Source organism: Stegodyphus dumicola, chromosome 5, assembly GCF_044657685.1.
Source record: "Stegodyphus dumicola isolate Sdum_Otavi_A_Nest chromosome 5, ASM4465768v1".
NCBI lineage: Eukaryota > Metazoa > Arthropoda > Arachnida > Araneae > Eresidae > Stegodyphus > Stegodyphus dumicola.
In genome coordinates, this window is record NC_140772.1 from 198,092,494 (window position 1) to 198,111,464 (window position 18,971).

Here is an 18,971-nt window from a genome sequence, read left to right on the forward strand (position 1 = left end):
ACCCGTTGTAACATGAGCAATTTTAGCAGGAGTCATAATGCAAGGCGTGCTTTTGAGCATCAAACAAATTGGTCACAATTTTACAAAATCGGAAAATTCGTTAAAAAATCAAATCTCTTAAGACTGTAAGATAAATCCTAATTTTATAACAGTTATTTTAAGTTTATGAACCTTTCCTATCTCTTCTAGCTTCAGCTTACAATTTCCTACCAGAATGAGTTTTTAGAATCATGTTAAATGCAAATAAGAAGTGGAAAGTATCTAAGTTCCACTAACTGCGAAAGAGAGAGAGTTAGGATTCCTGAATAGCACGGGTTTGCTTTTTGGCTACGTTCCTCTAACTGTTACTACGCGCGGCCGTATTACGTGCCTTTTGATAGCTTCGCTGGCTAATTAAATATTACTAGCCAGCTAGTTTAGAATAGCGTTAGCTTCGGCTAAATTTCATTAGTTAGTTTTAATTTCTTACATTTTGTGTTAAAGCCCCAGCGGAGACTTTGTTGTACGCCCTGAGAAAGGGGCTGTCTGTATATCTTTATTTTGAGCAAATAAAGGGTAATTAACCCTTCTTGTGTTTACGTTTCTGTTCTTGGACTTCAGCGATTATTCGCTTTGTAGTTCACTAGATTCCTCAACATTTAGTTTTGTAGAATAAAAGTGAGGAACACTAAAAGATCTTTAAAACTAAAATTAATAAAACTTGAAAAAAAATCGATATTTACAGAAATGTTTATTTATAGCATGCATTAAGCGTTTCAAAATTTCTTGAAGCGATTATTTCTTATCGCTTCATCGCTTTCTTCGCATGCGAATTTGAAATATTGCAGCAGACTACATGTCACCTGCAGGAGATTTAAACTCCAGATCTTGTGACTTCCATATTTTTGACTTTTTGATTCTAATAGAATGCGATGCAATTTTCTGTATTATTAATATTATTATCGTCTTTAAATGAATCGCATCTTCGACGGTAATCGAGCTATCCAAAGATTCCCGAATCGGTTCTGCATCCTGCTGAAATACTACATATAACTAAATACAGAAGGAATCATGAGTTATATTACTTACCTTTTCACAAGCTGATTTACAAGATCCATTGGCAAGGGAACAACAGCGCATGGCTGAAATAAGCAAAAAGAACTCATTATATAATCATATTAAAATTAATTTTACTAACAGTAAGTGATTACAATTTTGAACACATTTAGATAAACCAATGCGGAATAATTTTTCTTATTAGTCCAAAGGGATTTCCCGAAGGACTATTGTTTTCGTTTTGCGATTTTGCGTTGAATCACTATAAATGGCGAATCACTTTTCAGACTGCTGCCGCCAAATGCTAGAGTCCTTCCTGTATTATATTTGAATAAATTAAATAATGAAAAATTTGCATAAATGTATGTATATTACTCGCATTGCGGTAAAACGCATTGCGGTATCTAGAGACATATAATTTTGAATGACGTAATCCTCCTGCGAATATGGGCATCTGAAATCCCAAATTTGAAATTTGGAATTTGTTTTATGATCGATTTCATATTTTGTAAAACGTTAACGAATTTGAGTAATAAAATTCAATGATTTAAAACCGAATAATGGCAACACTCTAAGGGGGGGGGGAACCTTTTTATCTTCAGTGCGTCGAACTGTGTATCGGAAATTTTAAAGATAGGCTCATTTTAAAATTATTTTGCGACATTGCTATTGAATTCAATTTTATGGTTTGTTTAAGTGCAAAGAACATGATATTTAATAAATAAAGGTAACACACAAAACGTTAAAAAAAAAAAAAAAAAAAAAAAAAAAAAAAAAAAAAAAAAACGCCATTTTGGACGTAATTTAAAATCTGAAACATTTAAGATTTTTTTTAATAATTATTTTGTTCTTTTTTATGTTTTTAAATTGTTTACTCTAACTTTAAAAATCTTTTACATGTTTTACATGTAATCATTTAAAAATTTTATTTATTTCAGGGAGAACAGTGTATGATTTCTGTCAAAAAATGCAGTCATTTCCAGTGACTACGATGTTTTACCAACGTTCCCAAAGCCTATCGACTCTTCTGTCCTAAAGGGCTAAATACTAATACTGTTTAGCAGACAGCTAAACACTAATTCTGTTTTTGATTCCTGAATATAGATTCCTGAGTATAGAGTTTTCTATCAGCGTAAAATTAAAATGAGCTTCTTTTTCTTAGAAAGTCTTCAACAGCAACTTCCCTTTTAAAGGAGATCGCGCTTGTGCGCTTTGTTATATTCTCTAAATCAACCCCAAACCAGTAAACCATAAAATTGTTAGCAGTAGTCCAGAAATCCACTCTGATATTAATTCTTTAAATCATTTTGTTGTGTTTTATTATTGTTTAAATCGATTTAATATAATTTGAGTGATAAACCACTAAATCACAAACATTTAAACTTAAATTTCAAGTTAGCAATTAAATAAAAATTGACTGAAAAACAATCCAATATACCTCCAGATGATTTTTACTTGTTTTCAAACTTGAAATTAAGATCAAATATAATGTGATTCAGGGGGAAATATACGGAATTCCCTTTTTATAACAAAGCAGATTTTTGTTGTATTGTTAAGACAACAATAATCTCCATTAACCGGGCTTCTGTCAGTCTAGGTCTTTGTTAACTGAGGTTGCTTTTAATGTCGGCAGTCATTTTAAAGAAATAATCGGGAAATGTAGTAACATTAGGAAGGGTACCGCGAAAATCAGTTACATTCGCCAGTTTTATCCGTGGTTGTACTTGTGGTCTTTCCCATCAGTAGTGGGTCATTTAGTGACTTTCTGCTGTGCATTATAGTAAAAAATGAGGTTAATATGTGTTAAATATTAACTGAAAATTAATTTGTAGATATGCTTCAAAGGATAAAAAGGATGATCCTTCGGAATAAATGAAATAGCAGAAAAAAATTTCAAGTGTTGTTTTAAGAAGAAACAATTCGTGGCATATATTCAAAGAACAATAAAAATTGCAAAGATGCTAAGGATCCTGATGAAACAAAGAAATCTGAAAATTATCCTGCTGAAGTCTTAGTTTTGGCTTACTTCAACTACAGGCAAGTAAGCACACGAAGGTTTTGTGTTTGAAGGAAAGGGTCCCTTCGTGGAATTTTTTTAAAGGGAATTGCCTCATACATACGTTATAATGGCAAAATCATGCAAATTTCTATGCAGTCAATCTATTCGTCGAGATCTGAATTCGAATCGAACTACGAGCATACAGCAGATTTACTGCATGGTCATTAACCCTTTGCGGCACAGTGTGTCCGGTCTGGATACACCTAAAAATTTCCTTCTGTACGCACAGAAAAATTGAATGAAAAAGGATTTATAAGTTACTATACGTTACTCTGAACCTTCTTTATTTATAGTAGATGGCAGCTCAACACGAACCAGTCCATATATTTTAGCCATGTTTAGTTTTTTAAGACCCTCATTTTTCAAAGAAATCTTCCAGATTTTTTTAGGGTATAAAAAGAATTGTTTGAAAAGAAATTTCTATGTTATTTTTTTGGCTGTATGCTAATCTCCTTATTCTATATTGGTTTTAAATTTTTACTTTGAAATCTTGCCTAAAATCACACGGCGAACCCTAGATGTGCCCAGACCGGGCTCACTGATAATCTAGGACAACTAAGACTCTTTATTCTTTGTTTCTCGGCATCTCATCGGTCAGTTCATTGACAACAATGCTCAATTCAGTACTCTTTTTGAAGCTCTATTCAATCAGTGTGCCCATTTTGGGCACACCCACAGAATTAAAACGATAAGTGCTATCTTCACAAAATTTTACTTGTGTACTCCTCTAGGCCTAATGAGACTGCCTACCTCTTTTTTTTTTTTTTTTTTTTTTTTTTTTTTTTTTTTTTTTTATCAAAACTCCGACTTTAGAAGGTAGCGTACCGGAAAGGGTTAACAAGCGCTGTGAGTGAAGTTCTTTAATATGTACTAAGCAATATCCTGATGTTAATCTGCCGGATCTTTTATTGATCTAAAACTGGGATAAGCATGCGGGTAGATGACAGAATTATCGCTAAAGCATTCTCGTCCTCCCCCACCCCGCAAAAAATTAATAAAAGTCCATGTGAAAAATGTGACCAAAAATTATAATCTAATATAGATTATTTGTTAACTGAAGGAAACAAATTTTACCTAGTAATAAAAGGAATTGTTAAAATATTAATTGTTGCATTCGTGCAATTGTTTTTAGAATTTCAAATGGGCAATTTCAGAAAAACGTACATATTTTACAATTTAGTTCTTTATTAACCTAATTTTCGACTATCCGAGATTACGGTTCTAATTACTCGGACAGAAGTTCAAAAGGTTAACAGAAAAAGAACTGCTATCGTTAGTCATGAATAGATAATGGCACGATCACGTGGTACTTTGATAAAAAGGCAAAGCTGGAATATATCAGTCCTCATCTTCCCCCATTTCATATGGCAAACAACAAATCCAAGAATTTTTTAAACTACCTTATTTTACAAATGAATAAAAATAATCTAGAATACATCTGTAGAGTAGTCCTTAATCTGTAGTAGTCTGGATAAATAAATGTTACTTTTTTTTAAATTTAAACGCATTTGTTCATTTTCTATGTTAACTTCGAACTACTTTACCTATAGTAATAAATTAGATTAGCCTGACATTTTATATGCCTAAGTCAGGAGGTCAATCTGCGTTGGAAGAAACATCTTTTACAAGGACCTTGTTTGTATTTATGTTACAAAGGGAAAAGGAATGTCATAAACGCCAGAGCAAACAGTCCCTACTTTCGGACATAAAACACAAGCTGAAATTTTAGACCGTTCATCCAAACACAAAGGCTTTCTTCCATTTCTCTGACTATTTTTTGCATTTAATAATAACTGAAAACACTTTAAAATATTTAGACTAGATTAACTTAATTCATTATTTAAAAAAATTAGTTTTAAGATACAATTTTATTTCATATAAAATGTGATAGTCACAGTATGTTCTGTCAATATTGGTACGAAAGAGGTTTCTGTGAATTGTTATTAGAAGGATGTTGCTTTTTAAAAGCAGTCCGTGAATCTAGGAACCGCTGTTTTGTATGAAATGAATCTAGGAACCGCTGTTTTGTATGAAATGAATCTAGGAACCGCTGTTTTGTATGAAATGAATCTAGGAACCGCTGTTTTGTATGAAATGAATCTAGGAACCGCTGTTTTGTATGAAATGAATCTAGGAACCGCTGTTTTGTATGAAATGAATCTAGGAACCGCTGTTTTGTATGAAATGAATCTAGGAACCGCTGTTTTGTATGAAATGAATCTAGGAACCGCTGTTTTGTATGAAATGAATCTAGGAACCGCTGTTTTGTATGAAATGAATCTAGGAACCGCTTTTTTGTATGAAATGAATCTAGGAACCGCTGTTTTGTATGAAATGAATCTAGGAACCGCTGTTTTGTATGAAATGAATCTAGGAACCGCTGTTTTGTATGAAATGAATCTAGGAACCGCTGTTTTGTATGAAATGAATCTAGGAACCGCTGTTTTGTATGAAATGAATCTAGGAACCGCTGTTTTGTATGAAATGAATCTAGGAACCGCTGTTTTGTATGAAATGAATCTAGGAACCGCTGTTTTGTATGAAATGAATCTAGGAACCGCTGTTTTGTATGAAATGAATCTAGGAACCGCTGTTTTGTATGAAATGCATGCCGTGATCAAAACTCCCGTTAATGCTGCCATGTAGCTTTTAACTGGAATTAGATATTCATAATATGTGATACCATAGACTGGATGGGTATGAAAACGTCGAAGGGTTTTTTTTTTTTTTGGGATGGCAACAGGCTCGAATGAAAAGCTATAGTGTCCCACCTTGTTTGGCAGCATAACCCTGGAACACGTAAGCGAATTATGAATGTATTAGAATTATATTAGAGGCGCACTAAAAGTATAAAATACCCTTTAATTAAACTAAATAGATTAACAAAAGGCATGTCTTGTGCTTAAAAAACCAGCCAGCATTTATAGCTTAACTCAAAAATAATGAATTTAAATTAAACATAGTTAAGTCATAGTTTAGCCAAAGACTACGCAGAGAGAATACGCGCAAGTTTCCTCAAATATAATATCGGCGTAACAAGCCTAATGGCGAGAGTAACGTAACGCCTCAGACAAAATAATATCTCATAAGCTGCGTCCAGACGACGTTATAAAGGGCATAAGTCGTTAAAGCTGAGCTGCGTTGCCAGGCAATGAGTCTGTGACGTCACAAAATCTGGTTTAAGCGTCTTGGCATAAAGTTCGAAGTTTTCAATTTTATGCCGACGTGAACGCGCGAAATCTGAATGGGAAAACAGAGCGGGAAAGCCGTAGATACACTCACGCACGCACAAATTTAGCATCTGGTTGCGGCTTAGACCCTGTGTCGCAGGTGAGAACGGAACTCCCGCATTTTATTTCTTGTGATTATGCCTCTGTGACCTTTACGTCGCCGTCTGAACGTAGCCTAAGAGATTCAACTAGTAACGTGGTCTTCAGCAAGCGGAACACACTCAGATTTAACAGTGCAAAACCTTCGTTTAAATGCTATCTCTTTCCACCTTATTTGAATCCGTTGGACTAAAATTTGCATTCTGGCAGGTAAACGGAAAGTGGGAATGGTAGAAAACCTACTGAACATAAAATAACTTGTTAGTTAAAAACATAAATAACCTTACAAACTGAAACAACGCACTAAAGGGAAACAATGCAAAATCGTGTTTCGACACTAATAGCCATCTGACCTACGAACTCACGCGGTAAAGAGGAAGAAATACCTCACAGTTTCCCCCACTTTCAATTGCGATTGAAGAGGTGGGGAGCTAGGTCTATGTGGTGGCGAATTATCATCAACCTCATGTTAATTTGGGCACCACGACAGAGTAACTGAGCTTTGCGAAACAGGAAACATGAAAAATGTTCAATGCAGTCGACGGGATTCGAACTCCAGACCTTCCATTTGCTAGCCGAACGTGATTCCAGTTTCACCACGAATACATTTGGCGAAAAGGGAGAAAATACGTTACACTATAACAATTATAAGTAATAGATAATCTATAAGCAGACAAAATAACTAAATTAAAATTTAAAGTCCTCTGTAAAATATGAGAAGTCTGTATCAAAATGTCTCGGAAACTAAAAATTTGCCGAAATATTTCAATTGTAGGGATAGTTTTCGTATTATGTTTATTTTTATACAGATCTTTAACTCATTTCTGTAGCTAACATTCAGAAATTGAAGTTTAAGATATGCTATTATTATTTTCACCGTTGAATAATGATTTCCAGGTTCGAGGTAAAGGATGTTTCATTTCATCAATCACTTCACTGATCAATTGGTTTTTCAAACGGCTTTGATGTTTGCAAGGAAAGATATGGGGATAAAAAAAAAAAGAAAAATGTTCGAAATTATAATTTTAAATCTCTAGGAAAACAGAAGACAGATGGCATGCAAATATCAGTTCTGAGCATTCTAATTAACCACATTTAAAATTCAACTTCTCTGAGGTGTATTTATGCGACTGATGCTAACACCACATTCGAATTCAGTTGAAGAAAGCTTCATTTAAATTCCTCGACCTGCAGAATGGCATGATTATAAATTTGAATTCATTCAAACACACCCTGACTAAACAGAAAGAAATGGAAAATCTACTTTCTGCAGAAGGTACGAATTTCAATATAATTGTTTAATTATGAGAGAATAAAGAGAAAAACAAGTTCCTGAAACTTAAATCGGTGTTTTCTAGAAATGTAAAGAGAACGTTAGATCAGCTGGAGAAGAATATTAATGCCGTTGTTCTATTTTAATCCCAATCATGTCGATGGCCATCTTAAATTTTCTATTTTCTGCTTCCGGTTTACTTCGAGAATTGAAAACATTAATCAGTTCTCTGTAAACCTGTACCATTACTAAGAGATAATTGTTATTCATTACTTTGTTTATATCTCTTCATTATAAGAAATCTATATTATTGAAATCTGTGCGCGTCTGTCTGTTGGTTTGTTTGTTAGTGACATCATCTCCTCCAGAACGGCAGGCAGTACAGTTTCAAAAGAGGTACCCCCGGAGATTCCAAAAATTCATGGGAAGCCATTTCGATCTTTCTCATCTTCGTACGATTTAATCAACTAAGATATCAATTAAAAATTCTGTAAACGCTAATGTTAGCACTCAACTTTCCGAGTGGACCGTTGTAGAGTCTCGACCGTTGTAGATAAAATTTGCTTTATTTCGGAAAGTGTTGCCACTGCTCGCTTTCAAATCGTAGAGTTTGTTAAAAAATAATTTCTAAGTTTTACAAAATTATGAAAAAAAAAAAAAAATCTGAAAGGTTTCAGATTTTAAATTACGTCCAAAGAAGCGTTTTTTCAACATTTTGTGTGTTACATTTATTTATTAAATATCACGTTTTTCGCACTTAAAACATAAAATTCAGTTCAACAGCAATATCACAAAATAGTTTCAAAATGAGCATATTTTTAGAATTTCCGATACACAGACTCACAAGCTGGAGATAAAAATACTTCCTCTGTACAACGTTGCCATTGCTCGCTTTGAAATCCTTGAGTTTGTTAATCAAAACTTCGTTAAAGTTTTACAAAATATGAAATCGATAATAAAACAAATTTCAAATTTGGTCTTCCACATGCCCATACTCGTAGGAGGATTACGTCATTCAAAATTCGATGGCTCTATGTACCGTTGTTTTATCACAATGCGAGAAATATATATACATTTATGCAGATTTTTTTATTATTTAATTTCTTCAAATATAATGCAGGACTCTAACATTTAGTGGCAACAATTTGAAAAGTGAGACGGATATTTATAGTGATTCAACGCAAAATCGCAAAACGAAAACAATAGTCCTTCAGGGACAAAGCCCCTTTGGATTAAAAAAAAAGGTATACTAAAAAAAAAAAGTATAAAATTCTATTCAATAGCAATATCACAAAATATTTACAAACACCCAAGTTGCATATCTTTAGAATTTCTGATACACAGTCTCGCGCGCTGGAGATGAAAATGTTTTATTCCCTCCAGTGTTGCCACTGCTCACTTCGAAATCGTTGAGGTTTTTAATCTAAAATTCTTTAAAATTTTACAGTACATGGAATAGATAATAAAACTAATTCAAAATTCAAAAGTCGGGCTTCCAGGCGAACTTGATGGTTCTAAGTACCGTTGTTTTTTCCTCAGTGCGAGAAACATACATGCATTCATGCAGATGCTTCAATATTTAATTTCTTTAAATGTAATATAAGGGATAATATATGATTGCAAAAATTTGAAAAGTGATTGAACGCGTTTTGTAATTCGACGCAAAATGCCGTCTCGAGAATAATAGCCCATCTGGGATAATGCCCTTTTGTGCTAAAAATGGAATTATTATTATTATTGATTGTTATGCAGGTTATAGTTTCGTCCGTTTTCGGGACGATCATAGTACCTCTTAACTGAACCAACATTCGCTAAATGGCATAGCTAATCCTCTTGTAATAATTTTTTAAAGTGTTAAAAAAAGTCTGCAGATTATTTATTATTCTAAGCGTTCAAAGAAACTTTTCTGTTGATTGATTTAATTATGGCAAAAAGACCCCAAAGGTTATCTTTTCCGTTGGTGCACATGGTTTACTGGACCCTTTCCAAGAAAAACTTCCTCGTGTTTTCGTTACGCACGGGGAAAAGCCAGGAAGACATCTAGAGCAGTGATATTCACACCGAGAAAAACTTTTACAGATTTCAGAGTAAATCTGTATAATTTATTATATCATTTTGTAACACTTTTATTAAATGTTTTCCTTTTATATATTTGAATAAGTAAAATTTTTAAATTCTTAAAATCACACAAGCATATTTATTTACCTATACGGTGATATATGGAAGGTTTAATACTTATTTATGCATCGATATTTGGTTCCAACCGCTTTGGTGTTTGTTTACTTTCGAATAAAGCCAAAATAGAACCGACTGTATAGGCTTATTATACAATAAATAGTATGGGCTTACTATACAATCGACTGTATAGGCTTGTTAGATTGTATAGTACTGTATTGTATAGAATCGATTGAATAGATTGTATAGGCTATGATGTAACTCGGGTTAAATGAATACGGTAAATGAGGATAGTTAGCAAAAAAATATGTTAACCTATATAGAAATTTAAAAAAAAATAACAATATCACTAGAAAATTAAACGAGATTCTCGCATGAAGAACATGTTCTCCAGTTTTTGTTATTTTTATTCACATCACATACAAAAACATATTTGCTGAAAAAAATCCAAGAAAAAATCCACGCGTAATTAATCCGAGAAAAAGGAAATAAGAAGTTAGCCTAGTAAGCAAAAATATCCGTTACATCCGTTACGTACAATATCCGTTACATAGAATTCTAAAGATTTGTTTACATAAAATCTTTTCTCTAGTTCTGCCGGGAAAAATATCAGACGCAGAAAACGCACTATCGTCTGCTCGTATGATCATTTTATTTTTAACAGAAGTCTATGAAGACTAATATGCTAGGCAAACTAAACATGAGAAAAAAGTCATACCCCTTGAAAATATCCCCGCTACAGAAAATTAAAAAATAGCTATAATTTATTAATCGGAATAATGTATCGCTAAAGGCAGACATACATAATTCCTTATGATCCGAACATTTCAAACGTTTCAACAAAGCAAAGATTTGAGAAACTGAGAAAATCTAATCTAAACAGCAAACTTATCTCACTTTCGGAATTTTAATATAAGTACTTGCCTGTTCTAGACAGTGAACAAACAATACAAATACACGCTCCTTGTTGAAATTGTTAGTAAAAATAATTTATCAGCAAACCATTTGACTAGATTCTGCGTTGCAGAACATATTTAAAACTCTACGTGTGCTATTTTTCATCATTTTATTCTTAAAAGGTCTTTCTAACAGGATCACTTAACATGCGTGTTTTAAATGCTTGTTATTTTCTAACACAGTACCTGGTGTCCATTACATATTGCAGTTTAGATTTCGAAAGTTAAATATATGAAACTGTTGCCGGAGTAAGTAAACGGAGGGAAAAAATGAGGCATAAACGTGAACAAAGAACGCATCAAAATCATCTTCGTTCTGCTGTCAAGGGTGATGGATTTCTTGCTTCGGTTCCTCCGCTGTCTATGCAAAACAAGACAGCCATTTCCCACATTCACTGGTGTCTCATTTTATGGCTCTGTGCAGAAAGAAAAGAAGAAACTGAAAGCGTGACAAAAAATATCCCAAGAAGAAAATGAGCGACACTTCTTAAACACCCATCTGTAATAGTGCTATAATATGTCAGCCAGAAGAGATATCTACTTCATAAATGCGTGTCGAAATTAGTCGCATTTCCATGGAGAAGTTGACCTAAACTCGATGCGCATGTACCACCTACTTGTTTTTTACTTGAATATTGTGTTTTTATGGAATCTCTTTTGCGTGCGTTTTCTATGTATCTTTGTTGGGAATGAAAGTTCTGAGGCTTAAAACGCGATCCCCAAGTGCTGCTTAGCAGGCTATTTACTAGTATTTTTTCGCACTATCGTTTCAAGATTGTCTTACGACATCGCTTTATTCATGTATTCATATCTTTAAATATTAAATAATTAAAAATGTTTGTAACAAATAAAAAATGAAACGAGAATAGATAGCTACAAGCACTTTGATTCTAGGTCGCCAGTAATAAAGAATCTAATTTTAAGCGCATCATAACATAAAAATTGGTAACACAGAAAACTACAGAAATACATTCATTTTCTCTCTCCTTTCTGCATGCCTTCGTGGTGTAACGGTGGTACCCTCGGCGCGTATTCGAGAGGTCCAGTTCAAGTCTCAGCGAGGGTATTGCTCACTTTTCATGTTTCCTGCTTAAAAAAAATAGCCTAATGACATGATATATGAAATTTATGATAATATGAAACATTTTGCTTTGAAAGGCATAGCATTCTTGAAGCCAAAAGCCTTCTAATTTTTTGGTATAAGTAATCAATTAAATTCCACTTAATTTTCACGGAACTTTATCGTAGCTTATTTTCTTCAATTCTGAAAACAATTTCACCGTTCTTTGTATATTTAACGAGGCCGAGTCATTATTCGGGGAAAATAGGAGGGCTGTCTTTGATTTTTCACCTTTTGTTTACACTGAGTAATAATATCTAGAGATATTATTTGCAATCGCTGTTATTGCCTCATATCTGTGGACAGAAAAAGTTCTGAGGTTTTTTACTGAATCTAATGCAATTGCTGATAATAAGGAATGGCTTCTGAAAGAAGAAACAATGGAGTAATAAATGGTAACAAACTTCAACTGTTAAGTTAACTTTAATGTACTGCAAAGAAATTTAAAGTAGTTGATACAAGCAAAACTAATCGGATATTTCAATTCACAAATGAGTTCGCAGTTCGCTATGAGTAATTTCTACTTGGGTAATAGAAAAAAAATGTGGGGTTAGAAATCAAACCTTTCGCAGACTTTCCGTCTCATTAACAGCGCGACGAAAGATACGAATGGCTATCTTTTTCACACCATCCGGGACAGATTTTAGAAAGCGTTAAATATAGAAGTTTCAGTGTGGGTTGTGTTGATTTATAAACGTAGAAAGCCCCAAAATTAAATAAATAAAGAAGAAAATTCCACTTAGCGCTGAAGTGCAATGAGTGATTGAAGTGATGATCACTACGTTTGCGCTCAACTCTGACCCGTGTTTTGAATTTATTTTGTGATCATTTTACACTTGTCCTCTTTAGCACAAATAAGTGAGTCGTCTCAGGAAAGTTTTGCTTTCTGGAGAAAGCTGATGAGAGATAGAGAGGGTAATATAAGGGACTTGCGTCCAGTTCCTTTTACAGCCTGCTCTTGTTAAGAAATAAACGAATTATGCCCAATTCCCTTTTTTTAACGTTTTGTGTGTTACCTTTATTTATCAAATCTCATGTTCTTCGTACTTAAACCACAAAATTCAATACAACAGCAATACCTCGAAATAATTTAAAAAGAGCATATATTTAGAAATTCCGATACACAGTGTCGCGCGCTGGAGATAAAAATGTTTTTTTTTTTTTTTTTTTTTTCGTACAGTTTTGCCATTGCTCGCTCTGAAATCGTTGAGTTCCTTAATCAAAAACTCATAAATGCTTTAAGAAATATGAAATAGATAGTAAAACAAATTCCATATTCCAAATTTGGGCTTTCAGATGCTCATATTCGGATGGAGACATACGTTATTCAAAATTGGATGGCTCTAGGTACCGTTGTTTTATCACAATGCAAAAAACATACATACATTTATGCATATTCTTCATTATTTAATTCCTTTAAATATAATATACGAAGATATTATTTGGTGGCAACAATTTGAAAAGTGAAACGCCACAAAATACCAAAACGAAATTAATAATCCTTCTAAGCAACGAATTTGAGCTAATAAGAAAAATTAACGTAAAAAGTAAAAACTTGCAGCAATGCTTAGTTTACACTTTCAGCTTGTGAAGAAATACAATGATTCCAAATGGTCCATGCTTGCAAGAAATGATACATTAATAATTTGTAGTAAGTTTACCTTTTCGGCTTTGCTATTGAGCAAATCTACTTTAAAAATAAAAATTCAGGCTCTTCACTATGTGTTTTGGATGCATACCCAATACATAATCCTTTAGTTATAAACTGAGCAATAAAAGTTATGAAATTCTGCTTCTTTTTCAGCTTCATCTTCTGTAAATCATCATTTGCTATAGACAAAATCGCAAAATCTAAATTCAAGAACACGTTATTGGTTTAAGTCGAATGGTGCTTTGCCTTATCAGCTACAATATTGTAGCATCTTAAAAGGACGAAATAGAAATTTCATATATATATATAAGTGAGTGTTAATACGAAATACATAATTTAAAAAATTCAAAATGGAAATCAGTGAGTTGCGAAGTTAGGGGTGTTTAGCGCCAGCTGTATACTTCAGATTTCTACACATTCGTAGCTCGATTCGGATTCGATTTAACTGAATGTAGGAAAGGATAAAAAGTACATACATATTCATTTTCTAAGCCTTTAATGTTTAAACCAAATCCTTTAAAGAAATCCTTGCAATTCACCGAACTGCAGTTATTTTGTTCTTTCCCTATATGACTTACCTTAACATCTGTTTCGCCATTTCTAAACATTTTAAACCCTTCCTCATAACCATTGACAGATATAAGGAGGATAATCTTCGAAGGATCTGAAGGTCAGCCGGGATACCAGGGGGCTTGCTGAGACCCTAACTCAGATTCGAATTAACCATAGGTTAAGTTCGAGTCTCAGCAAGCAGGCTGGCCGGGTTACAGCCGAAGAGATCGCGGACGAAAGCGTAGCAGAGAAAACAACGCAAAGCGAAAACGTCGTGGTACAAAACATTGTGAGAGAAACGAATGTAAAGAGGAAACATCGTGGTACAAAATAACGCCGTCGAAAAAAAAAAAGGGGGGGAGGGGTAAAAAACTTCGCACTTTAGTATCGTCGTCGAAAACATCGCGGTAAAAAATAAAAGCACCTACAAATTATTGCATGACGATAACATCGCACACATGCGTGTTTTAGGTTTTAAAAGTTGTAAACGAATATTCGCATAGAGGTTTTGAAGTGCAAGAAATGTTAACGACACTTTAAAAATAAACGGAAACAAAACAAGGTATAATTTTCAACAAAACAATATGAAATTAACAAACGTGAAAGAAAGTAATTTGATAATTAACTAAGCAACTTCTGTAAAGGTAACCTCATGCAGTTATTTAGCTTCCTTTTCTTAAACTTATTTTTCTTCTTTTCTTTCTGGGCTGTATTTTTCATGAAAAATTATGAGTAAATCTTTATAAAAAGGATTAATTTATTAATGACCTTTGTTAATTAAATATGTAAATTTAAAATCCTCTTAAGTGCTAGAAGTTGCATTAATTTTCTACCCATTTTCAATTTTTAAATGCTTAAGTTTGCTTCTTACATTTTCAGCAAAAATTTAATAGTTCATTTAAATATACGAAACATAAAAGTAAAATATCTCTCTTCCCTTTTTGTGCTCCCAAGTCATTTTGAGAAAATGCATTTTTTAGCACGATGTTTTAGAACTGCGGTGTTTTCTCTTTGCTTTCTTTTTTCCTATGATGTTTTGTACCACAACGTTTTCGCCTTGCGTTATTTTCTCCGCGAGGTTTTCGTCTGCGATGTTTTCGGCGGACACCGGCTGGCTGAATGTTTGTTTTCGTAGTCTTTTCTACTCCCCGTTAGGCGAACGAATTTTCCTTAGAAAGTGCTCCATGTAAGTCTCCGTCACTTTAGGCAGACAGCCGTGCGAATTTAGCTATAAATTATTAAACATAGGCCCGTTTAGTATATGAGGAAACAAAAAAGGTTCTTCACTCAAAGTCTTCATCTAGTCACATCTTCATCAATTTGTTACTAGTTATGTTTCTAAAAAGTTTTTTTTTGGGGGGGGGGGTAAGAGGCATTAGTGGTGCAAAAGAAAGCTGTTAGTTTCATTTCATAAAAACTTTTGAATACCTTATAAAATCATCTTCATAAAATGATGTGTTAGTTATTGTATAGAATTGTAGCATAATATTTTATAAATCACCTCAAATGTTCAAAATGCCTATTTACTGATATTGAGAGGTTTTTGTCAAAAACGTAAAGTGTCTATGTTTTTCCAAAGCTAATATTAGAGAGAACAATTTAGGAGACGAAAGGAACAAATTTTTTGCTTGAAGCAAACTACTAATACACTCATTTCGTTTATCCCCCCCAGAGTTATTCACATATTACAGTGAATCCATGAAAAGCAGACCCGATAGCTCCAAACAATTTATGTCTTCTATAAAGATGGTGGCCCTCAAGCCGTGGTTTTCGGGATACAGTTACCAGTGGGTCATGAAACAATTTTCAGTGGAACTAAATAAATCAGAAAACTAAATAAAAGTTGTAGGCCTAAATGAAAGTAATAAAAAGAAACAGTAAGTTTGCGATACAATTGGATCGTGACTGTTGAGAAGTAGGGAGATTACACAGAAGGTCTGTGAGAATAAACTACCTAAAGGGGGAAGAAAATAATATTCCCCTTCTTAAAAAAGACCTTCGTGTTTGTCTTTTATAATTGTCCGACAGCCATTACCTACTTGAAATTAAATATGCCCATGTTACTAATTCGTAGAAACGGAATCATTTCTGTTTTCTTTTCTACGCTGGTGGATTGTTCGGTTCCGCATGGTTGGCAGTATGAAATTGATTGAATTATAATACGCATAATGCAATTTAAGAACGTAATTTACTGATTGATAAAAAAGGCGTGTCATTGCACGATTTTAGTTTAAACAATAAAATCACCTCCTGTTGCAAGCTAATCATAGTTAAGGGACCAAATAAATTCCGCTCGCTAGTCGCAGTCTGACCGTGTCTGGTCTGTCCATAACCCGTTTCTGCTCTTATCCTTCGTATATGAAAGTGCACTTGATTATCTTAAAACGTAACACCAAAGACTTCCTGTAAACCATGATATGGATGAGAGTTCCGCTGATCCGCTCTAGAAGTCGATAATCTTCCTAGAATGGTTCTAACTGCTATCAGTCTTACTATGGAAAACTTAATTATCCTAAGAACCAGATCGAGGAATTGTAAACAGAACATGAAAGTTACAAATATTCCATTAATCTACTAATGCTGGCATATATATATATATATATATATATATATATATGCTTATAAGTTACTTCATTTCACTAGCATTCTAACTACCTTTATCAAAGTAGATAATATACTAAATAATCCATTAGTAAATATATAGATATATAAAGTTAGAGGTCAATAGAGGAAAAGGGAATCCTGATTATTCTATCTAAGCAACAGGCATAGTGAAGTAATTATAAGTAAGCCTTTTGTGCGGGAAAGTTGAACAATATAATGTTTTTAATTTTTCCTTTTACAATTGAAATTTTATTCTTCATGATGATTTAACTCGAGTCCCCGTTAAAACATTATTAACATTTTGCTTTAAAATTACTTCAAAACATCTTTCAAAATTTAACTTACCAGTATGGATTCACTCTTTTAAAATAATTCTACTTTAATTAACTTAGGAGATAATATAATCAATTAATCAATACTGTTTAGGAAATAAATTATTATTAACTAACTTTGCAGCAATTGCGCAAGTAGTAATAACTTGTTTTCGCACTAAATGGATTTAAGATCATACAACATTATATATATATATATATATATATATTAAAGAAGAAATATTGATTATATCTCCTAAGATGAATTTTCATATATATATATATATATATATATATATATATATTCAACAAACACTCTCCATTCGTAAAAAGCAAATTTAAAGTTAATTTAAATGAAATTTAATGCAAACTAATAAATGATTAATTATCGTTGCGAACTAATCTACAATATCATTTCAATTTTGAGAGCATATGCAAATCAAGCGCAAGCATCAAAATCCATGAATAAATATAAAATTCCTAAAATTATTTAATCGTAAAAAATTTATTTAGAAAAATGCATAAGTGAGTGATTGTTGAGCAGGCAGGAGACAGACTTATCAAGGGGAAGTTGCCTCCAAACCTAACTCTTCGATCATTCATTTCGTGTTCCGTCATCCGTGTAGGCAAGGGTAAAAGTCAAAACCAAAAGCAACACCAAATGCGGTGAATTACCAAAACGAAATTTAAATAAGTGGAATTTTGAGAAATTAGCAATTAAAAGACAAGAATTAAAATTTAAAAATTAAATAAATTTAAAAAAATAGAGTAGAAAACCAAATTTTTAGAAAACCAAAGTAGTTTAGAAACTCTTGCCCACAGAAACTTCCCCTACACGAATTTGAAGCAATATATATATATATATATTCTTTTTCAGTACTTTGAATTTTAAATTTAATATTTGGATTTTTCTATACAGATTTTAAATCATTTTTACTACAGTAGAAATCGTCCCGGCGAGAACATTTCACATTTTTCACTTAGCCTGCTTCAAAATAGCCTAATGACTCAACAACCATATGGAGAGGTACTCACAAAATTTCTGTCAACTATATTTACAAAAATCTGAGAATATTTACAGAATGAGAAACGTTTTGACCCAATAATAGAATCCAGTAGTTATAAGTAAGTTTAAGGAATGAATGATTATTTTTGGAAACATTTAAATGGCCACTGAGTAATTGATGTCGTCTAGAGTTCGAGTCGTGATTAAAATAAATTTCGCATTATAATTTTTTACGTCAAAATCATAATAAATTGATTGTTTTCAGTAGTTAATACTCCTGTACTCCCACAAAAATCATTGCAAGTTGAAAAGGTCCAATTGCAGCAAAACAGAGTCCGTTTTTTTTTTTTTTTTTTTTTTCTTTTTTCGTAAAAAGAAATAAGACACATTTCTTTCACCTTCTGTTATTGTTTTCCTTAATTTTAATTGCATACCTGGTTGAAACGATAATTTGTTAGACCACCTGCTTACAGTCGATAACCCTGGTAATGAAATTTTCATTTGATTTTATAAATAAACATATACTGTTCGAGGTATAGTTCTGAAAGTAATTGCAGAAGTAATAGCTTTCGAATTCCATACAACTGGCTTAATATACAATAACATCATTGTTTACCTTGGTGTAAAAAAATTTCAAGGAATGCTAAAATATGCCAAATATTTTTATTTGTTTTTAATTTGATTTTTGCTTAATTCCTGTGATCTTTCTGAATTTTGTTTCATACGCAAATTTTTTCTCGAAAATTCATTTTAAGATTTAAACAATTAGATTTTTATTTTTTCTTCAAAAGAATGTTATCAAAGGTATTATTTTTCTTGTAAAAATTCATTGTAATCTTAAACTGTTACCGACTCTTCTTTTCTGTTTTTGTCATTATCACTATCAGTAAAAGATAGAGA

General features: G+C 32.8%; 1 protein-coding gene across 1 annotated transcript in view; it reads right to left on the minus strand.

Moving 5' to 3' along the window:
• The window catches only part of LOC118193141 (reversion-inducing cysteine-rich protein with Kazal motifs-like), a 232,762-nt gene that overhangs the window by 187,037 nt on the left and 26,754 nt on the right, over positions 1–18,971 (minus strand). Inside the window, exon 2 of the mRNA XM_035364220.2 lies at positions 1,069–1,121. Within this exon, the coding sequence (XP_035220111.1) occupies positions 1,069–1,121 (53 nt within the window). The remainder of the gene's footprint in view (positions 1–1,068; positions 1,122–18,971) is intronic.